This window comes from Drosophila nasuta, chromosome 2L (genome assembly GCF_023558535.2).
Source record: "Drosophila nasuta strain 15112-1781.00 chromosome 2L, ASM2355853v1, whole genome shotgun sequence".
Lineage (NCBI taxonomy): Eukaryota > Metazoa > Arthropoda > Insecta > Diptera > Drosophilidae > Drosophila > Drosophila nasuta.
The window spans coordinates 13,148,065-13,170,542 of NC_083455.1; the positions used below are offsets into that span (position 1 = coordinate 13,148,065).

Consider the following 22,478-nt stretch of genomic DNA (forward strand, 5'->3'; position numbering starts at 1 on the left):
CAAAACTACAAGACCTTATTGCAGTAATCGTTTTTCGCCATACAAAAGTATTTCCAATTTTTCAGAGATTATACTTAAATACTGCAGTTATTATTGTATGTACTAAATATAGCAACTCTAGCTTAAAAACTGCATAATATGGAGTGTATTTTGTAATTAGTAGCCTATATTTCTAGGAATGCTTTAAGTAATTGATATAACATGAACGAAAACGATATTATTTTGAATGTAATATCAGAAAGTAAACTTGAATCGTTTTAGCAAATCTTCGCCCGTCATAGTATTTGAATACATATCTGTCCTTTTTTTGTATATAGAAACTATATCTTGTATATTGTATCTTCTAGCTATTAACCTACATTGCGTGAATTTTTTTACTATATAGCAGAGTTTTGGAACAAAATGTCTTTTCTTAACACATTTTAAAGAAAGCAATTGCTTTATCAACCAAGCCACAATATGTCTATTAAACCTGTCTACTGTAAACTTAAACAAAAACTTAAAAATACTGTCAACAAACAGAAAAAATATTATGTTTTGTCTGTAGTATATTAAGCTTAGGATTACATTTTCATCCGTCTCCAAATCACTTCTCCAAGTTTTCTCAACTCAAAGATAAAACCAGTAAATGAAATCTGTTTAAGTTTAAGCTTGACTTTATTACTTTGGCTTATTAAAGTAGTTGGCCTTAACGAAGGGCATTCGCGTGATCTCCGCCTCGTAGAATTTCTCACGCACTTTGAGCTGCACTTGAGTGCCAGGTTTCTTCAGTTGCTCTTGCACATAGCCCATGGCAATGTTGCGACCCGTGCTGGGACTGGGGCAACCACTAGTCAACTGACCCACCTGCTGACCTCCACTAAAGATGCCAACTCCGGCACGAGCTGGCGGTGGCTTCGCACCAAGCATTTGCACGCCAACACGCCGCCGTTGGACGCCCTGCTTCAGTTGCTCCAGTATGCGCTGAGCTCCTGGAAAGTCGGAAGTGCTGCGACGTCGCTTGGCAACCAGCCAAGCGAGTGCCGCCTCCACGGGCGTAGTCTCTGCATTAATGTCGCTGCCATAGAGACAAAGACCTGCTTCCAGACGCAACGAGTCACGGGCACCGAGACTAGCCAGCTTCAGTTGACCGCCAGCGAGCAGCGCTTCAGTCAGCGACTCCACCTGAGAGGAGGGCACAGAGATCTCGACGCCATCCTCGCCCGTGTAGCCGCAACGTGTAATGCGCACATTGTTAATGCCAGCCAACTCAAAGAGCGCTGAGCGCATAAAGTAAAGTTGCTCGAAATCTTTAGGTTGCTTTAGAAGCTTGCTCAGCTCTTGGGCCACCTTTGGTCCTTGCACGGCGATAAGCGATTGATCCGAGGGGTTGAGAAACTCAATGGACACATCTTTGCCCTGGGATTTGTAGTGCGACTAAAGAGGCGAATTACAGAAAATTTGATTAGAAAGAGATGTTGAAAAAAGAACTTGAAAAATCAAGTATTTTAGGTTTGATGTAATCGGGGATTTAAAGTATGATTTAGTATTGATTTTTTGAATTATTCCTGTTTGAGGATTAGATTGACAAAATATACATAAAATACTAAACATGTTTTTGCTCATAGTTCAGTTAGTCAAGCTCTCGGGGATTCATTCTATGGACATGTGGTCTGAAGTCTTGGTCTTGGAAAAGTCATTAAACGATCCTAATCAAATAAAAATAAAATTTTTAGTATTTAATTCTGAATCTAAGCATTTAAAAGAACGAAGTATTTTCGTAAATGTGTTAAACAAATCTGGAATTTTTAGTATATTGACTCCACTTTGAGTTTAAGTCTTCATATTTATCTCAGATTCTTTTTCTGTGTACTTACCACCGCATTGCTCATGATTTGCATATCCTGTTGCTTCATAGCTGCATTGGAGACCACATACAGCTGCTGCTCATTCACCTTGTTCACTATCAGATCATCCAGAATGCCGCCCTGCTCGTTGGTGAACACTGTCAAACTTCCACTTCCCGCGGGCATATCACGTATGTCCGCGGTGCAAATGGTTTCGAGACATGCCGCCGCATCCTTGCCCCGCACAAACGTCTGCAGCATGTGCGACACATCGAAGATGGAGCCAACACTTCGTGTATAGAGATGGGAGGCAATAATGCTCTGATCTGAGTACTGCACAGGCAAGGCATAGCCACCGAAGTTGACAATCTTGCCGCCTTTACGCACATGGAAATCATAGAGCGCTGTGCGTTCGCCTTCGCCCGCTGTGGAGGAGGCGTGGCGTAGGGATAAAGAGAGCACTTTGTGCGCTTGCAGGCGGCTGCTTAGCTTCAACATCGTTGCGAGACTGAATCCGCTGTCAGCTGATAAGACAAACGCTGACATCGTTTGACATCATTGTCGGCTCTCAGCTTGGTGGAGACAACAAAATTTGCCTCTAATCGCAGTTCAGTTCAAAAATATCCGATAACCCCCCATAGAGCGCCGGCTCTTCTTTTCTTTTCTCTCATTCTCCATGTGTTCTGCTCTCTTCCTTCAGTGTTGTTGATCAGCTGTGTCTATTAATACACGCTATGGAATATTTCGAAATATTTATTAAAAGCTTTATTTTGAGTTGTGAACTCAAGCTTTCAATCGGTGATTAGAAATAGTGCAGTTATATTTATTTAATAATTTAAACCCCTTATGCACACTTAATTTTTTGACCTTGGACTTTCGAAATTGGACAAAAAGGTACCCAAATATTTTATTTAATTCATTCTTTTAACTTCAATTTTATAATTAAATTTCGAGGGTACAAAGGGACGCGAGCAATTAAGGCCTGTTGGCTGCATACTAAATTAATTGAGTTCTATAGAAAGTAATAAAATTGAAAGCATTTGCTGACCTGCCCTGATTTTTATTCTATATTTCTTGCTTAAGATCACTCTTTCTCGAAATATTTCTTCTTTACAATGTAGTTTCTACACATTATAATAATCGAAGTCTATTTCTCCGAGTTTAAGAGAGATTATAACGCAAATGTTCGCTTTCGCCTCATATGTTTTAATCAGCTTGCAGTATTTTCGTACACCGCAAAAAGTGTTATCATATGTTGTTACTTGTGTTTAATTAATAGAAATGTAGTTTAATATAGTGCTTTTAAAATATATTTATACATTCAACCTAATATTGTTTTAACCATTCTTTTGATTAAGGTATTTAAATTAATTAGTATATTACTTTATTTTATTTGTTTTGGTTTGAAATTATAGATTAATAATTTTAATGTATGTTATACTTTTATACATATGTATAATTATATTTAAAATTAAGAACATATCTATTGTATTGCAATTAGTTAAAATTAAATATATATGGTAAGTGAAGATACAATTTCTAAGGGCGGTAAATATTAGCTATGTTGATTTATTAACGCTTTAATTATTTCATACAATTTTATTAAATTATTTGAAGGTATTAATATTAAAACTTATCAATATATATTAAGTGAAGGTACAATTTCTAAGGGCGGTAAATATTAGCTATGTTGATTTATTAACGCTTTAATTATTTCATACAATTTTATTAAATTATTTGAAGGTATTAATATTAAAACTTATCAACAGAAACGCCAAAAGGCTAATAAATATGAGCTGTTTCCGCCAGGAGAACTGAAGAGAATGTGTCGCAAAAAGAAGGAACTCTGCGAGTATTACACTAAAAATCTAGTGGGAAGTGCACAAAGTAACAAGAAGGTAAACGATTAACTATACTAGACGAAGTATCAGCTGAAAATATAAATATTCAATTACAGCTACTCGACATCTTCAACTATGATCATTTGCTGCAGGGTGGTTCAGCGAAAGAGTTGCGGCACTTGCAACAGATCTGGAAATCGGGTGACTTTATAGCCTACGACTATGGACCAATTGAGAATATGCAAGTGTATCACGGCGTTGAGGCGCTGTCCTATAATCTAAGTCAGATCAGTGTACCCATCATATTGTATTTTGGGGAAACCGATGCGATTGCCACGCCCCAAGGGGTGCACGATATCTACGCCCACATGTTGAGCACAGTGCAAAGTGTGCGACGCATTGCGGCAACCAAATTTAATCACTTTGATTTTCTGCTTTCGTCAGAGGTTAAAACATTGGTTAATGACAAACTGATTGAGCTAATGGAAAAATTTCTCGAAGGTAATTTGCCCTATGTAATTGAATGAGAGACAGAGGAGGAGAAGATGGGGGTAAGGGGACAACAAGTGGTGCTAACTAAGTAATTGGGCTTTGGCAAAGCTCACATCAAAGGCGTCCATTGAGTCTCATTAAAAGTGCGAGCGGCCAAGCGAAATGTTTTATTTGTCTTGGCAGCAAAGTGGCAATTATGTAATCGGCTCACAGCTGACCAAAAAAGAAACAACAACAAAGACACAGTATATAAAACAGAAATAAAAAACTGAATACTAAAAGCCTCACAACAAAAATATGTGACAAACTGATGTCTGGGTCCCAACACTTTTACTTTCTTTTGATTGCCCACTTAAAAGGCAAACGCACAAAACATTTATTTGTTAGTGCTTTTTTTCTTTTATTTTTTGTTTGTGGTTGAGGTTGTCTTTTAATTTTTTTCATCGCCTATTTGACCCACAATAGACGACACAACTGTGGTAACGGTGGCTAAGCCAAAAAGGTTATTAAGCCATTTCGCTTGAAACCTGGCCAAAAAGAAGGCACAGCACACACAATAGACTAATAATAATTTACATCTATTACTGAAAATGCACACAAATGGGCAATAATTAAATGGAATTGATAACTTATCTAACTATTATGACTTGGCTATTTTTGTAAATATTATTAAAGACTTCCGTATTAATTATATGCTTACATTCAAGTATAAAATTGTTTTTCAATTTAATTTAATTTTGAATAAATTTCACATAAAGATTACATTTTTAATACCTAATTTTTGTTTAACATATAACGTATTTAATTCCATATTTGTTATAAGCAAATTGACATTTAAATCAATGATAATATTGAATCAACTGATTTATATTATGTGGCATTTAATTAACTCGTTTAATTCGTTCAATATTTATGTTTTAAAAACGCAGCGTCATTGTCGTCTCGAACTCTACATTTTTATTGCTCTGTAAACACTTTCTCATTTATCACCGAAGCTTACACAATTTTGTGTCTTACATTGTAATCACTTATTACAACATTTCACACTGCAAGGTGACCTCATTTCGAAGTAGCACAATTTGTAGGTGTAAAGCACACAAAGCGAGGTTTCACTGTAGCTATCTGTTGTCTGCAGTTCTTCGTTGATAGCAACGCACTACGCATCGCAATGTCTTTTTCTCCACCCTTTCTTTCACAGTCTGTCATTTTAATTATTTATGGCAATCATATGATCGACTTTTAAATACCCTTGAAGTAGAGATATAAAAGTATCTGAGTGGGACAGATCTAAATGTTTGCAAAAATTCGAATACATTAAAAGCTAAATGTAAGATATGATTTATGATTTATGTGGAATTTGTAATACATATTAATAGAAGGTACAGAAAATTTGTATCTTTCGTGTAACAAATATTCCCAAAACTTATATTTTATATATTATTCAGTTATTTATTTAACCCATAACGTGAAAAACTTAAATTCTGCAGTAATGATGAGATGTAGAGACCAAATTTGTAAAGTTTGGTAGATGTTTTTATAAAAAATTTAACAAAATATAGTATGTTAGCCTAAAAGATGAAGAAGTATCTATAAGATATAGTGAAATATTTATTAATATTAAGTTATAAAAAGTATAAAATTGTATTAGATATTTATGTAACTATAATATATATAGGGTATATTTTAAAATTAAAACCGAAGGGCGAGCAAAACAAAATCAAATGCACGCGTATTGTGATAATCGCTGTAGTGTTGTTGTCGTTGTTTTTGTTGTTGTTGTCATTGTTATTGTTTGCTCGCTGATCGAAAGTTTTCGGCATTCTTTGTAAGCGCGGAAGTTCGAAGCGCGTTGCCGGGTTTTTGGTTTTCGGTTTCAGTTGCGTCCGCGACGTTCAACGCTAAAGTTGACCAAGCAAGTGGAAGATTCCCCAACCGGATTTCACTTTATGCATTGATTTCGATTTAATTTTGAAAACGATTCAAATTGGAGTATTGAAATGGGAAGACGTTGGCTATTGGCTTTAGGTTTATGCCTGCTGATCAGCAGGACGCAGGCGCAGTTTGGTGGCGAGGAGGATGAGGAAGAGGACGAAGAGGAGGAGGAAGAAGAATGGAGCAGTGAAGATGAAACAGCCGAGGAGAAATTGCAACGCAAAAACATCAAACAAGACTCAAACCTAACTGTGGTATGAAACAGCTCAAAAGATTAATGACTAGCAGACATAGAGAGAAATTTACACATTTGCATTTCATCAACAGGATAAATTAATTGCCAAATATGGCTATGAGGCGGAAGTGCATCATGTGACCACCGAGGATGGCTACATTCTAACAATGCATCGCATACGCAATCAGAATGCTCAACCCTTTCTGCTGCAGCATGGACTCGTTGATAGCTCGGCGGGTTTCGTTGTCATGGGTCCCAATGTGAGTCTGGGTAAGTGATTAATGACACTGTTGGTCAAGTGATTACTACAACTCACACTCTCTCTGGGTGTCTCTTTGCAGCATACTTACTTGCCGACCACAAGTACGATGTCTGGCTGGGAAATGCTCGTGGAAATCGTTACTCGAGAAATCACACCACACTCGATCCGGATGAGTCCAAGTTTTGGGATTTTAGCTGGCATGAGATTGGTATGTACGATCTGCCAGCCATGATTGACTACATTCTAAAGTCGACGGGCTTCAAGAAGCTGCAGTACGCCGGACACTCTCAGGGCTGCACCGCATTCTTTGTCATGTGCTCCATGCGTCCGGCTTACAACGAGAAGGTCATCTCCATGCAGGCGATGGCACCGGCTGTTTATGCCAAGGAAACCAGCGGTCATCCTTACATACGCGCCATCAGCTTGTACTTTAATGTGAGTAGTCGGGAAAAGACGGAAAATTCTGTTTGTCAGTCTATCCATCCATAGAAAGAGCTTTCATCCAGAAAATTTATAATATTCCTTTTAGTTCAACGACTTGATTTGTTCCGCATCTCATTATTACTTTTGCATTTAAAAACTAAGCAAGTGTTTATTTCGTATTTAAAGTCTAGCTTACATTGAAGTATAGACTTGGAAGTTTTTTTTAACAAATTAAGCAATTTTAAATTGACAATTACATTAGGTTAGGTTAAGCTGGCTACCCTTTAGAGGAGCAGAGCATAGGAGGTCCGTAGCTATACATGTAAGAATCACATTACTATAGAAACTAAAACGAAAACTAAAAATTGAAAGTGAAATTGACAACGAAAATTAAACTTCAAATATAAATTGAGAGTTTATATAGAAATATACATAAATAGAAAATTAGAATTGGAACCTGAAAGTAAAAATTGAAAATTAATAGGCATAACTATGGGTAAACTATATTATTTATGTTGATTTGGTTTGTTTTTCAATCTTTATAGTTTCTTAAATTAGCTGCAGTATTCGTTTTTTAATATCCGGCATATCTACAACCTAAAGCTGCAGTATCTGAAACTTTTTCTCATTTCATTGCACTATACTCATTATTCTTAATATTCAGAAATAGATTCTCAAAATTATATAAGATCATTTATTCATATAGTACATACAGTTAATACATACATACACTTAAGAATTTAATGTTTTCGTATATCTGAAGTATTTTATAAGAAGAAATAATTAATTTTAAGGAGTTAAAAATAGTTCCCAAAACTATTTTGTTAGAATTTATATGCTGAATGAAAGACACTTTTAAATTAAGATCAGCTTTAATAATACTAATTTTTAATAACAATGTTTTTTCTTAATTCTCTCTAGAGTCTTGTAGGTAGCGCTATTACGGAGATGTTCAATGGCGAGTTTCGTTTTCTTTGCCGCATGACCGAGGAGACGGAACGTCTTTGCATCGAAGCTGTGTTTGGCATTGTGGGTCGCAACTGGAATGAATTCAACCGAGTAAGTTCACAAATATCTAAATACAATAGACAACTTAAATCATATTTTATTTTCAGAAAATGTTTCCCGTGGTGCTGGGTCACTATCCAGCCGGAGTGGCAGCCAAGCAGGTGAAGCACTTCATACAGATCATCAAGACTGGCAGATTTGCACCTTATAGCTACAGTTCCAACAAGAATATGGTGTTATACAGAGAGCATTTGCCGCCACGATATAATCTCAGTCTAGTCACTGTGCCCACATTTGTGTACTATTCGACCAATGATTTGTTGTGTCATCCGACTGATGTGGAATCAATGTGCGACGACTTGGGCAATGTGACGGGCAAATATCTGGTGCCCATGAAGGAGTTCAATCACATGGACTTTCTCTGGGCCATCGATGTGCGAAAGCAGCTCTACAATCGCATGCTGCAAGTGCTGGGCAAGCGTCCACAGGGCAAAGATGCCGAGGGTGAGGAACTCTCGACAATGGATGTGGAACGAAGTCGAACCCATAGAAGACGAGGACGAGCTAGCTGGTAGAGACCTTAGATTTAATATTTATTTATTTATTTGTCTTGCTTTAAATATGGAATAGATATTTGCATAAAATTGCTGCGACTTTAAATATGCAAAAGCTTTGCTCTAAGTGTGTTTGTGCATGGACTTCGACCGGAAACGGAAGTCAAGTGTTGTGTGTTTCGTTTTCTGCCCAGACAATCACTTGGCCCAGAAACTATAGTAGGAGATTTGCCAGCAACAGTGAACAACAGCAACAGCAGCAGCATCAGCAACAGCAGCTGCAACAACAAGCAGCACATGCATTTCTAAGCAGATTTCCTTAAGGAAATTTTCTATTTTCTTATGCACATGCCATTTTCTCAACAGCAGCTGTTGCCTCTGTTTGCTGCTGCTGTCGTTGCGGCTCTTGTTTTCTTGGCTGACTTCCTTGAGCTGCTTATGCTTTCAGGCCACCGAATTCTTGACATTTGCATTCTACAGTTTACCCGACCAACGGACGACCAGCAAAGTGAAAAACTGTGTTCAGGGCGTGAAAACTCCGCTTGACAATTTCCACCTTCACCATGAACCAATCTCCAAAAACATGTTTTGTTGCACTCTATAAATATGTATTTCGATATATGTTAAACAATGTGCTGTGTTAATCTGTTTAGGGATTAGCCGAATGTGTCGATTATTAACATTGTATAAACAAGAATTGAGTTTAATAATTTATGGCTAATTATTTCTTTATCAGAAGTGTGTTGTAACAAATGTAAACGTTTGTTTTCTCGATTGGCTTTCTATTAATATTCATTCATTGTTCTTGTGTATTAACCACATTAAATCATTGTTTGTTTAGTAATCTGCATTTAAACTCGCATTTACAATAATTTAAATATATATTCTAAATTTAAAATCTATTCAAAAGCTGTTGGAAAAATTTGTTTATTTTTCCGTATTTCTTTGTTTTTTTTATTTTAAATTTCCTCAATTGATACATCTATTGACTTGCTCTATGAAATATTAACTAATCGCTTCTCTATTTAACAGATAACAGAAATGAATCTATAAATTAGTACTTCTACCTTTAGGTATATTATTTAAATTTACATAAATTTAAAACTAAGTTAAACTAATACCAAAAAATAATGATTTAGTAATATTTTTTTTTATAAATTTTGTTTTTAAATTACTTTCCGATTATTATAATTATATTCATTCATAACTTCATGAATTATCTAATTGAATATTTCATAATTTATTAATTTTAAGTGTAAAATTTCATTGTCTTATCTTTAACTAAAATTATTTATTTATGCAACTAAGCAATCAAATAAAATTTAAACTTCTTAATTTAGCTATACAAAACTTCTTCATTTAATAAACATGTTTTTACATAATCTATTTAAAATCGCTTTTAAAATATTTCAAATTTCAATTTCGTAATATTCCTTTCTTATTTTTATTTTTCTGCTACCAATTTCCTTAATTGATACAACTACTAAAAGTTAAATACATAAATAGCCTAAGGAAACATTACTGTATTACAGTTAATAGCTCATTGGGAAAATGTATTTTAATCGTGAATTACTGACACTGGGTTGTAGAACTGTCTATTAAATGGCCGCTAATTGCTTTCATAATCACACAAGTTGTGTTCCAAGTACTAACTAGCTATACTAACTAAACTAATATGTATGTGTATAGTATTGATTTTAAACATATTGAATTTCTTATCTCAACACATCAACACTGCTATTTCCGATGTTACGATGACGTCGAAAGGTTGATTTATATAAACAAATTACGACTACTCCGTAGATGTGAAAAAGAATAATAAAAAAAACAGTTTGTATTGAACGAATTGCGAATGCTCTGAGTGTGCTGCATTTTAATCACATAATTTGATTCTGGGTATTTCCAATATATTCATGAGTGTAATGAAGATTCACTTGTGATTCACGTGCTATGGGCGTAATTTATGTAAATTATGGTGGGAAATTTTGTGAAATGATTATTTTGTGGATATTTCTACCCGCTATCCATATGGATTTTGAATGTAGTATTATATCAATACCGAATATAGACTTTGGTATATTTTAGTATTTTTTGCGGTATATTTTATTGTAAAAAATGGTCTAAATTACATTATAATTTTTTCTTAAAAGATTTCTTTAATTGCAATTAAATTTACGTAACATAATATTAAATTGAACTTGAATTATATTGTTTAATATTATTTATTTTAAATAAAATTATTGTGGTTTTCATTGTTGATTTTACTAACAATTACTAACAAATGTCTGACAATTATACTTTTTTATATTCTTATTTTTAAGCTCTTCGGTAGGAAGATTACTTAAAAAATCCATTTATAAATTAGCTTGCAAATGATATGCCTTCTTTTTGTAGCAGACAACACCCAAAAAAAAACCTTATTACTTTTGTACAAGGAAAGAGATTAATTGAGAACATGATGATGATACTCTGCTGTTTATCAGGTATTCGTTTGGGATTTTGTTAGATCATCCGGCTCTCGTGATTTGGTTTAGAGTATTATTCGCCTGAAATTGTAGACACAATGTATATTATTTAAATGATGATAAATGTCTTATTATTGTTTATGGGCAGTCTGGCTGCGGGGACTTCTCTCTCTCTCTCTCACTCTCCCTCTCTCTCTCTTGCATGTCTCTATCTCTCTTGCTCCATAGGTTAATTATCCAAGTTTTGCTTCGCCGCTTGACCCGAAGCAAGTCGACATCGATCCCGGTTTTAAGAACGTGACGAGCGTTTTGTATTTGTTCCCAGTTTCACTTTGTTTGCATTTTGTTTATGCCTGTTTTTTGTTGTGTGAAATATTGTTTTTGTTTATTGTTTTTTATTTTCTATTTCTTTTTTTTTGTCGATTTGCTTGTATTTGATTTGTTTTGTGTTTTTCTTTTTGTTTTTGTTTCCTACTTTATTAGTTTTGTGGGTTTTTGCATTCTTATAAAAGCGCAACGTTCTCCAAGGGCCGCAGTCAGTCAGTCGGTGGCAACAGTTCCGATGAGATTGTTTATTGTGCTCAGCGTTTGCGTGGCGCTCGCCTCGGCGGGCTACGGTGGCGGTGGAGGCGGTGCTAGTTCCTCGGCCACCGCATCAGCTTCGGCCAGCTCGAGTGCCGATGCCGGCGGTAAATATGGCGGCAGCGGAGGCGGTGGCGGTGGCCTAGGCGGCGGTGGCGGATTAGGACTGGGTCTTGGCGGCGGCCTCGGCGGAGGCGGCGGTCTTGATCTAGGACTTGGTGGCGGCCTTGGTGGTGGACTTGGCGGCGGTCTCGGTGGCGGCAAAGGTGGCGGCGGTCCATTTGGCAGCGGCGGCGGTGGCGGTGCTGGTGGCCATGGAGGTGGTGGCTATGGAGGCGGTGGCTCAGCTGGCAGCGGCGGTTTCGCTGGCGGTTCAGCTGGAAGCGGCAGCTTCGGTGGCGGCTCAGCTGGCGCTGGCGGCCATAGCGGCGGCGGCGGCTTAGTTGGTGGCGGCGGCGGAGCTGGAGGCGGTCCATTTGGCGGCGGCGGCGCTGGTCATGGAGGCGGTGGCAACGGACTTGGCGGTGGCGGCTTTGGTGGCGGCTCAGCTGGAGGCGGCGGCTTTGCTGGCGGCTCAGCTGGAAGCGGTAGCTATGGCGGCGGTGGCTTAGGAGGTGGCCAAGGAGGCGGCGCTGGACTAGGAGGTGGCCATGGAAGCGGCGGTGGACTAGGAAGCGGCCATGGAGGCAGCGGTGGACTAGGAGGAGGCCTAGGAGGTGGTCTAGGAGGTGGCCTAGGAGGAGGTCTTGGAGGCGGCAGCGGCAGCTACGGTGGCGGTTCCGCTGGAAGCGGCAGCTTTGGAGGCGGTAGCTTTGGCGGCGGTTCAGCTGGAGGCGGTGGTCATGGAAGCGGCGGTCATGGAGGTGGCGGCCATGGAGGCGGTGGCCATGGAGGTGGCGGCTTCGGCAGTGGCGGCGGCGGCTTTGGCGGCGGTGGCTTTGGCGGTGGCGGCTTTGGAGGTGGTCCAGGTGGCGGCTTTGGCGGAGGACCAGGCGGTGGCTTTGGCGGTGGTCCAGGCGGTGGCTTCGGAGGCGGAGGCAAACATGGCGGCGGTGGCTACGGAGGCGGTGGCAAGCATGGCGGCGGAGGCAGCGGAGGCGGTGGCTTTGGAGGTGGCGGTCATGGTGGCGGCGGCTACGGCGGCGGCGGCTATGGTAAAAGTAGTGCCAGTTCCTCAGCATCCGCAACGGCTTCTGCAGGTGGCTATGGCCGTTAGATTTAAGTGCTCAATTCTCAATAGCTTGTTAATGAAACAAAAGAGTATTCCCAAGTCCATAAGACACAATTCAATAAAAAGAAAACGACTTTTTGTACAATAATAAACCAAAGCTGTGATCATCATTTTATAGTTGGGTTGTGCAACGAATAATACTACTACAAAGTCTATATAAAGTTTATAGTACTACAATTATCAGAGTCGAGATGCATTGCTAGAGGGTCGTAAACAGTTGTTGTATTACAACCGTTCTAAACTTGCTAATTCAGTGGCCCATCAAATTTATTTAAAGGATGTAAATAGAATGGAACTATCAAATTTAATTGAAGAACCAAGAAGACAAAGTTCGGAAATTATAGAAGTACAAAATATAAATAAATAAAATAAATAATAAATATTTGCTCAAAACAAGAAAGAAGAATAATTGAATTGCAATGCAGACTGGCAAAATATATACATAGCAGTCAGACTTTTGGTTGCTTGTTAAGCTGACAGTTATGTGTAGACTTTATTTGTTTAATGACATTGACAAATTGCGACTGCAGTTAATACGCGAAAATATATGTATGTAGTATTAAATAAATGTAGATAGGATTATATTTGAACAATTTGTATATATTTTGGTGAATATAAAAGCTTGAGTTAGGAAATTTGGTTTTCAACGATTTACTTTACTGGCTTTAACCAACATTTATTAAAGTTTTCGATAATACAAAATTTGTTGAAGAAATATTTTCATTAGTGGGAAATTTAATTTATTACAGTAAAGCAGAAAAATATATGACAAAAAAAAAAATAAGTAATGCTCTATTTTAGAAGCGCTGAGATTTGGGTAGTAAAATTATAAAAACTAAGCATTTATTGCATATAAAAAAATTTTAATTTTGTTAACGTTCAAAAAAGACTTAATAAGAAAAAAAGTTAAACAAACTGTGAACAATTTGAGGATTCTATTTAAGAGTAACACAGAAAGAAAATAAATCTAATAAATTTCGTTAGTTTGAGAATTTTGCAATGTTAAAATATAATTTAAAAAAATCAAAAGTTTGATGTTTCGAGTGCTGTAATTTTCTTTTTCTATATTTGAGTAAAGAATATATTTATAAATTGAATTTTTTTTATTATTTTACATAAGCTGAGTATAATTATTATTTCAATAATAATAAACTTTCAAGTTTCCTAGACTTTAATTTTAATTTTTGTTTTGATAGATTTTAATTTAAATCGTATGATATATTATTTATTCTCTCAGTGTAGCAATTCATATCATAAGCTGTAAGTAGGTCGTAAGAGCGTTTGCGCTCTAATTTCATTGAGTGAAATTTTGTGTAGCAGTTTTGTCGTTCAACTGCCAAAAGTTGGCCATGGATAGATCATAATTTTGTGAGATGGGGCGGAGGGGTTGAAAGTTGAAAAGTTTGCATATGAAAGTCATATGTTGTCCTTGAGGTAAAAGGCTTTGCATATGTAAGTGGCAACACATTATCCGATTTATGCATAGAACTTTTAGTTGCTTACACAAGTTTTTCACTCAAATAAGAAGAGACGAAGAAGAAGAAGAAGAAGCGGCAGCTGGGAAGCACATTGATAACATACTTGGTGGCATAAATCTTACAAATGGCGCGACCACGACTCAATTGCCGTCTGTGTGGCATTTAGCAAAACATTTATCATTTGGGGCAGAAAGTTTTATAGAGAATGTTGCACACAAATTGAAATCTTAAGCAAACTTTGTGCGCCCAGCCTCAAAGTGCAGTTTTATTGCTCCAGGCCTGGGAGCAGCAGCTGTTGAGCAGCCTCGTTTCATCTCTCTACAGCTGTTTAGCTGCTCAGGTCGAAGCCATAGTCGGAGTCAGAGTCGTAGTCGTAGTCGGACAATGTCTGCTGCAGCTTTCCCAAACAGCCATTGGCAATAAACTCAGACCAATTTGCACAAGGACAATGAACCCCTGTGGTGCACTTGGCATAACTGCATCCTTAACCTCCCTGCCATTCTGCTATTGCTGTTCCTATGTTGCTATTGCTGGCGGCTTGCCACACAGAGTCGACTGCCGACTGTCGGCTGTCTGCCGCTTGTTGCTGCTGCTGCCATTTGGGATGATTGCAACAATTGTTGCAGCTTTTGCTGCCGTTGTCGAATTGACATTGTGGCCATTCTTTGTTTGTTACAATTTATGCGGGCCCATAAAATAAATGTAAATTCATATTTAAATGCAATTGCTTACTGGATATTGCTCTTCGAATGTGCTGAATTTATTCCCAATTATTTTTTACTGCTCTGCTAATAATTGATATTTTTAATCTGTAGTCACAAATATTGCCCAAAAGTATGCAAAGGATTTCGTTGTAACTTTGAAGCTGAGTTTAAGTGTGGCCAAACCCAGATTAGTATGTATAAGCAAAGCCAGCTTACCATATATAATATTTATAAAGGCAAAGTGCCGGTCACGCTGCCCAACAAAATTTTCACACCGGAAGTCCTTGTCCTTATACGTTTGCAAAAATTAAAAAAAAAAAACGTAACGCAATTTGGTAGAACCGTCTAAGAAGATTCTGCAGAAGCTATTAACCCAAAAAATGGTTATGCTTTAGCAAAGGCTATTTATCAATTCATTTATTTCTGCACTTGTGTGCTTGTGTATAAATGCAAATTGAGTGAAGGAAATAGTGCAATGCAAAAAGTTCTATCGGTAAAAGTCCAATATTCACAGCTAGCCTATCTTAAGCGCATCAAGGATTAAGAAAGAGATCAAAGGCCATGTAAAGAGTTGCGTTTGCGAAGAGAAAAGTTCTATTGTGCGCAACATTTTTTTTTTTTTTTTGGTGATGTGCGTTCATATATATAGTACATAATTGGAGCAAGAATCAAGCCGCAGTCTAATGCATTGAAATTTAAGAGAGAGCGAAAGCAATGTAATGCGAAAAGTGTAAGTGAAGTGTTGTGTAATTGAAGTAAACAAAAAAATATGCTTAAATTAGTTTTTGTTTTTTATTTTTAGTGGCAATGCGTAATTTGTATGTGCTTTTATACCTAAAAGGATCGGGTGCAGCTTTCAAAGCAAGTGACTTTAGGTATTACTTTAAACTTGTATAAACTTGCTGTACAAGAATTCGATTTTAATGAATGAAAATGCTTTAAATACAATTAATTTTCAAACAGTTGCATTTGATGTTGCGTATGTTAGATATTCACCACACAAAATTGTCACGTTATTATGCTTGCTTATTGGATATTGGTTGGATTGATAAATCTGCAGCTTCCAATTGGAGTCCGTTATTTCGCCAGCTGCCTGAAAGTATGCAATTGTTTTTAGCATGCCGCGAGCAATAGAATTTTAATTACGGCTAAATAATTCAAAATGTATTGCATAGCACAGAGGCGCGACATCGCGTTTGTCGTTTGACATCGCTTTGTTCATTAGCCTACCGACAGCATAATTGAATAGTTTGTCCCGTTTGCCAAAAATAAACGGATAATTCAATTTCAATGCGTGTGAGCGAGAGAGGGAAAGAGCAAGTAAAACTAATTCGAAAAATCGAAAATTGCCAATAATAATAAACGTTGGCCTAAAATGCAACATTTTGCACTTTGTGCCAGATTTTGTTATGCATGTCCCTTGCTGGGTTTACATAATTAACAGAACGTTCATTAGTCTGGCATTCCTCCTAAACATTTCTATACATATATGGTTGCCCTGGCTGCTAATGCGACAAAATTGCGGCTATGAATTATTTGAATTTGATTGCTTTTAATAAACGCGAATACATTCTCAATTAAATGCGGTTCATTATGAAAGCATCAACATTTTAATTTATAATGCATTTACAAATATTAACTAAGTCTGCATTGGCGTAAATTATATGTGAAATATGAAATCACATTTGGTGTTTGATTTTGTTAATTGCTGTGAAGTAATAAATAGTTATATTTGTTTATAATACAACCAGTATATATTATTTATATTCTAAAACTACTTATATTTGCCTTCTATATTACAATCTTTTAACGACGCCATTTATTAAATAACACCATTAATCAAATCTTGTGGAACCAATAATAGATCAATGAAAACTGAAACGCAGAAGACAGGGGCAAAAAAAATATAGAAAAATAACCGCAGGCTTATATAAATTACCACACCAAACATAAGTTCGAAAAATAAAGCAAAATTAATTTGCCAATATCAATAATGCAAATATAAGAAAACAATAAAAGAAAAAAAAACCAAACCGGTTATTGTATGGTACAATTATGTGAGCGCCAATATGTCGAGATTTGTTTGTCCATTTTGTCTGCATAAATAAATAAACAAACCAAGAGATGTAGACAAATAGCTCTTGTTGATAGTCGGCAAAAAAAAAAAAAAAATGGTGAAATTAGCAAGAGTTGTGATTATATTGTTGGATTTTGTCTTAAATCGAATATACATTTTGTGTTAAGTGCATTTATTATACAGTTTATTTAATAGCCCTGGTTATATGAGCAAACAGTTCAGATTTTTGAAAGCTCGCGACATTGAATCTTTTCCGGCGGACTTCCCCGGCAATTAGATGCTAAGTGTGCAAACAACACATATCAAATTCTCTTTGTTTATCTAGCATTTGACCAAAAACAAAATAAAAAAAATCACAAAATACCAGCATTCATTTCATATAAATAGATTTTCACATCTTTTCGATATGGAAAACCCCTTTGACGATGACGCTGATGAGTCGCACTTGAAGCGATCTTGAATCGGGGTAACTCACGTGTGATATTTACTTGTACTGTAGTATACTGTATGTAGAATATTAGCTATTGCGCCGTGACGACATTGAAACTGGTTTGCCAAGTTTTATCGTGTACTAGAATACATTTTATTAGCAGCTTACGCATACATTTGTTAATTTATAATTGCATAATGATCATTTTAAGTCTTAATTGCACATATTAAATTGTAGTTAACAATTTTTGAATAATAATTAGATAATTTATCATATCGCTTTCACTCTTTCTGGGATTTTAATTCTTGCCCTGCTAGAGTTCGTGTACCTAGAGAATGAGCTTTTGTATTCTCTCTCTCTTTCTGTTTAATTTCTCTCAATAGTAAATTCAATTTGTAGAGTAAAGCTTTACTTCACGTTTGTTTATAGAAAGCGACTTAAAAGCTTACGCGTGTTGTGGATTTCACTACGATTACTACTCGCAGCTTAATCTAAGTAATACTATTAAGATGCATAGTACACAAACTGAGTAGATCGACCATGAATGAGTCAAGTTCAAAGGAACTAGTTAATGAATAGATGATAATCGTTTTAGAATTGTTGTTAATACAAGTGAAGAAGCTAATACTAATAATTGCTAATTAAGTTACACTTCATGTTAATATATACTGTTCAATAACAACAATTACAACTACATTAGTGAATTGTTAAGTACTTAAACTAACAGTTCCGATCAATATCATAGCCTTTAAAATTACTTTGAATCTGATTTTGTTTACAATCTACACAGTTGTTTTCTGTTCTCTACGTGACTTAAACATGACACGTGCTCATCTCTAAGGAATATAGATTTATTTACACATTGTTAGCTCACATATTAAATTAATTGATTTTTCTCGAATTTCTGTATGATTTCGATTTGTTATTTGTTTTGTAACGACGCCATCGAAACCGCTTTGTTAGCCAAAAACGAGGCGAATAAACTCTTCAAGTTGAACTTGTCAGTTGATTAGAATATCCAAATCGGCAAATACGAGATTTGTTGCGAGGGAGAGAGAGAGAGAGAGAGAAGTTGACTAGGAAGACCAGATACGCCCATCAGCACAACAAACTCTATAAAATCTACAAAACATAGCTATTAATATTGGAGTCTACTATAAGTACAGAAGAGACAGCCACTCTTAATAATCTGTACATAATTATGCTGTTTTTTGAAACTCTCAAGTTGTTGTTTCTCGATTTTGGGATTCACCCGGTCAAGTGACAGCCAAAAGCCGGTGCTCGTTTTATTGTTCAAAAATTGATAATGATGCTGATGATGAAGCCGAAGTTGATAATTAGAAATAAAAGCAAAAGAAAACCGGCTGCCGAACTTAGTTCGGGGTTCCAATTTATCACAGCCACACAATCAAACAGATCAGTCGACGAGGTGCCGTTGCTCTACGTTCGTCTTACCTACGCATCTGGTATAAATAGTTTGGGATACTGTGAATTGGTACATCAGTTGATCTGTTACCTGCTTTGCGTGCACAACACTCACGTTTCAACGAGCAATATGAAGACTTTGATTGTGCTGGCACTTTTGGTGGCTGCCGCATCGGCTCTGCCACAATTTGGATTCGGTGGTCCAGGCTTCGGTGGCCCTGGATTCGGTGGCCCAGGATTCGGTGGCCCGGGTGGATTTGGAGGTGGACCTGGATTTGGAGGCGGCTTCGGCGGTCGTCCAGGTTTCGGCGGCGGCTTCGGCGGTAACCCATATGGCGGCGGCTTCGGCGGCGGCCCATACGGCGGCGGCGGATTCGGCGGCCCATACCGTGGAGGATTCGGCGGCGGTCGTGGGGGCGGTGGCGGCCGTGGTGGTGGCGGCGGCTCTGCATCGGCCTCAGCCTCATCCAGTGCTTCAGCTGCTGGTGGTGGTGGCGGTGGTGCTGCATCAGCTTCATCGTCCGCCTCCGCCTCCTCAAGTGGCGGTGGATTCCGCGGCTAGGCTATCAAAGCTGATGCCTGGAGCATCGAAACGAGATTACAAATAAATTAAGTTTAATTATTAATAAAAAGTCTGAAAACTACAAAAAAAAACATAAAACATGATAAACAAAATAATGTTGTTTATTTTCGACAAACAAAAAAGGCAGAACTTGTGCTGATTGACTTTCTGTTTATATATCAGGTTTTTTACTACTGGAGATGAGTAACAAATTCGTATTCTATGAGAGCTGCCCGTTAATTTTGACATATATGTGAGAGCAACAATAAAAATATTCGCACATACATACGTGTTTGATCTACAGTTTGGGGCAAGTACAGTGCTTCCTAATTTTTCATATGTTTCGATCCTCTACAATTTTTAGAAAGGGAATAGAAAAGTATCTTGGCTTGGACAATGGGAAATACACATATAAGATGAGATGGATATTATATAGGATAATAATTAGAATGAGTATAATCAGTATAAAGAATTAGCACCTAATCTCAGAATTTATTAATAACGGTGTCTGGGAAGTTTTAACATCGATAATAAAAGCCGTTAGACAACAGAGTTTATATAATTTTTTTTAATTTAATTGTAATAATTACACCTAATAAATTGTCCATATGCATGAATAATTTGTAATGTAAAATAATATTATAATTGTATCTCTTCCATTAAAAATCCATCATTTAAGTCCAATACAATTTAGTGTAGGGTGCAGACCACAGACTGATGAGTTGCACTGTTTCGTATTTTATTTGCTAATTGAATTTTAGAATCAGAATTTGGGCAATTCCTCTCTTTTTTTGGTACATGATTAAAATGCAATGATTATATTTAATTTTTCCTTACACACTTTCTCTTTCAAAACGATGAGTCTAGGCGGATTTTGTTCAGGAATGGATTGTATAAGTCTAGCCACAGTTTGATAATTTGGTTCGATTTGCGAAACCACAATGAAACTATAAAACTGTCTATCATTCTCTCGGTTAAGTGACAGACGAAAGCCGATGAACGCTTTATTTTAATAAATTAATAATGATGCTTTCATGATGAAGCCGAAGTTGATATTTAGAAATAAAAGCAAATGAAAACCGGCTGCCGAACTTGGTTCGGGGATTCAATTTATTACAGCCAGACATCCAAATATTTTGTATAAATAGCTTGGGATATTGTGGTTTGGTCCATCAGTTGATCTGTAAACTGCTTTGCGTGCAAAACATACACACATTTTATCTATCGTCGTTACAAGCAATATGAAGTTGTTGATTGTCCTGGCTCTTTTGGTGGCTGCCGCATCGGCGATGCCACAATTCGGCGGATTCGGTGGACCAGGTGGATTTGGTGGATTTGGTGGTGGTCCTGGCTTTGGCGGCGGCGGTTTTGGTGGTGGCCCTGGAGGATTCGGTGGACCTGGTGGGTTCGGCGGTGGCCCTGGATTCGGCGGCGGTGGTTTTGGTGGTCCTGGTGGATTCGGTGGACGACCAGGATTTGGTGGCGGATTCGGCGGACCAGGTGGATTCTACGGCTAAGATATCTAAGCTGATGCCTGGAGCATCGAAAACATATTACAAATACATTAAGATTAGATATAAATCCAAAGTCTGAAAACCACAAAAATATAAAAAAAACATAACATAAAACAAACGTTATTTTTTCTCAAAACAAAAGGTTGAGCTCGTCGAGCTGATTGACTTTAAGTTTATATGTATATCAGGTTTGTCTACTACTGAGCATGAGTAACGAATTCGTATTCTACGAGAGCTGCATAAAACGCCCGTTAATTTTGACATATATATGAAAACAACAACAATAACATTTTTTGGTCAGACGTATTTTATCTGTTATTTAGGCGCGTGCAGAGCTTCCCTATTTAATAATTAAGTAAATATAATAGTATTTGAAATGTATAATTCCGTGAATTTTTCAGATTACAGAATTCAGTAAGGTATTTGTAAATAAATTTAGGCTTTCGTATTTATTTTTAACTAAACTATTCTCATATTCTCTTATTGTACCATCCATTGGAAAATCCCAATAGAATTAAAAGCTGCGTTGTAGTTTTTTTTTTACCATTAATTTAAATCTCCGCTTGTGTTGTTGTTGCTAATTGAATCTTAGAATCAAAATTAATACAATTGCTGCCTTTTTTGATTCAACTCCAAAATGTAATGATAATATTTATATTTTTATATACCAATGTATCTATGAGGAACCTGGAATGGATTGTATAAAAGCAGCCGTCGATCGACAGTTTGGTGAGGTTTGTGAAGCCGTGTCGAGGCTATGAAGCTGTTTATCGTTCTCGCTGTTCTGTTAGCAATTGCCGCTGAAGCGGCGGCCAGTGCACATCGTCCACATGGCAGACCTTTTGGCGGCTTCGGAGGTGGAGGAGGAGGTGGAGCTGGATTCGGTGGTGGTGGCTCTGGAGGTGGATTTGGCGGTGGCGGTTCTGGAGGTGGATTCGGCGGAGGTCCTGGAGGCGGATTCGGCGGAGGTCCTGGAGGCGGATTCAGTGGAGGACCTGGATTCGGTGCAAGCTCATCTTCAAGCGCTACTGTGAATGGTGGCTTTGGTGGTGGAAATGTTGGATCATCCGCTAGCTCAAATGGTTTCTTTGGATAAAGCTTAAGATCAGCTGTGTATTCTGAATTCCGTTTTCATACGACAACCGCGAAATTAAATGCTGCACATATTTGAGATATCATATTTTTCGGCCTTTTAATACTATGTTTTGTTCATTGTCTTGAATATTTAAAAACGCTGGAAGTTTCGTTTCAGTTTTTTAACACTAAGGCATAACTGTCTCGGGTTGACGTTTGGGACCTTTGGTTACTCAAAGTTTTGTTTAAAAGTGTTGTTAAGTTGTGTCTTTCAGCTTAGTGAAGTAATTTCTTCAGTTGGGTTATACAAATATAACGTGGAATTACATTTCTTTTTTATAAGATCTCAATTTGGAACTCTGT

The 22,478-nt window shown here is 37.2% G+C and overlaps 5 protein-coding genes across 5 annotated transcripts in view; 4 read left to right on the plus strand and 1 right to left on the minus strand.

Moving 5' to 3' along the window:
- The window catches only part of LOC132797384 (lipase 1), a 46,639-nt gene extending 41,129 nt beyond the window's left edge, over positions 1–5,510 (plus strand). Inside the window, exons 6-7 of the mRNA XM_060809127.1 lie at positions 3,596–3,724; positions 3,784–5,510. Of these exons, the coding sequence (XP_060665110.1) occupies positions 3,596–3,724; positions 3,784–4,194 (540 nt within the window). The 3' untranslated portion in view covers positions 4,195–5,510. The remainder of the gene's footprint in view (positions 1–3,595; positions 3,725–3,783) is intronic.
- Positions 619–2,365, minus strand: LOC132797318 (aminomethyltransferase, mitochondrial). Its single transcript, XM_060809010.1, has 2 exons — positions 1,857–2,365; positions 619–1,416 (listed from the first exon to the last, which is right to left on the minus strand). The coding sequence occupies exons 1-2, from the start codon at positions 2,322–2,324 to the stop codon at positions 661–663; spliced, it is 1,224 nt and encodes a 407-aa protein (XP_060664993.1). The 5' UTR covers positions 2,325–2,365; the 3' UTR covers positions 619–660.
- Positions 5,511–5,756: 246 nt separating the features above from the next.
- On the plus strand, positions 5,757–9,110 carry LOC132791820 (lipase 1). Its single transcript, XM_060800911.1, has 5 exons — positions 5,757–6,345; positions 6,419–6,596; positions 6,668–7,023; positions 7,933–8,070; positions 8,127–9,110. The coding sequence occupies exons 1-5, from the start codon at positions 6,157–6,159 to the stop codon at positions 8,592–8,594; spliced, it is 1,329 nt and encodes a 442-aa protein (XP_060656894.1). The 5' UTR covers positions 5,757–6,156; the 3' UTR covers positions 8,595–9,110.
- A 2,448-nt stretch (positions 9,111–11,558) lies between these two features.
- On the plus strand, positions 11,559–19,607 carry LOC132786256 (uncharacterized). The gene is made up of 2 exons (XM_060792749.1): positions 11,559–12,835; positions 18,918–19,607. Exons 1-2 carry the CDS (start codon positions 11,601–11,603, stop codon positions 19,525–19,527), a joined length of 1,845 nt encoding a protein of 614 aa, XP_060648732.1. The 5' UTR covers positions 11,559–11,600; the 3' UTR covers positions 19,528–19,607.
- Positions 19,608–20,768: 1,161 nt separating this feature from the next.
- On the plus strand, positions 20,769–21,044 carry LOC132786406 (uncharacterized). The gene has a single exon (XM_060792926.1). It carries the CDS (start codon positions 20,769–20,771, stop codon positions 21,042–21,044), a length of 276 nt encoding a protein of 91 aa, XP_060648909.1.
- The last annotated feature ends 1,434 nt before the right edge of the window (positions 21,045–22,478 follow it).

What these genes read in the sequence shown, in the direction of transcription:
- LOC132797318 (XM_060809010.1), bottom strand. Translation starts at nt 2,324, where the DNA reads ATGTTGAAGCTAAGCAGCCGCCTGCAAGCGCACAAAGTGCTCTCTTTA. An exon ending in AAATCATGAGCAATGCGGTG is followed by an intron (nt 1,417 to 1,856) that starts GTAAGTACACAG and finishes TCGCCTCTTTAG; the next exon opens with TCGCACTACAAATCCCAGGG.
- LOC132791820 (XM_060800911.1), top strand. Translation starts at nt 6,157, where the DNA reads ATGGGAAGACGTTGGCTATTGGCTTTAGGTTTATGCCTGCTGATCAGC. An exon ending in AAGACTCAAACCTAACTGTG is followed by an intron (nt 6,346 to 6,418) that starts GTATGAAACAGC and finishes TTTCATCAACAG; the next exon opens with GATAAATTAATTGCCAAATA. An exon ending in GGGTCCCAATGTGAGTCTGG is followed by an intron (nt 6,597 to 6,667) that starts GTAAGTGATTAA and finishes GTCTCTTTGCAG; the next exon opens with CATACTTACTTGCCGACCAC.
- LOC132786256 (XM_060792749.1), top strand. Translation starts at nt 11,601, where the DNA reads ATGAGATTGTTTATTGTGCTCAGCGTTTGCGTGGCGCTCGCCTCGGCG. An exon ending in GCAGGTGGCTATGGCCGTTA is followed by an intron (nt 12,836 to 18,917) that starts GATTTAAGTGCT and finishes TGCCGAACTTAG; the next exon opens with TTCGGGGTTCCAATTTATCA.
- LOC132786406 (XM_060792926.1), top strand. Translation starts at nt 20,769, where the DNA reads ATGAAGTTGTTGATTGTCCTGGCTCTTTTGGTGGCTGCCGCATCGGCG.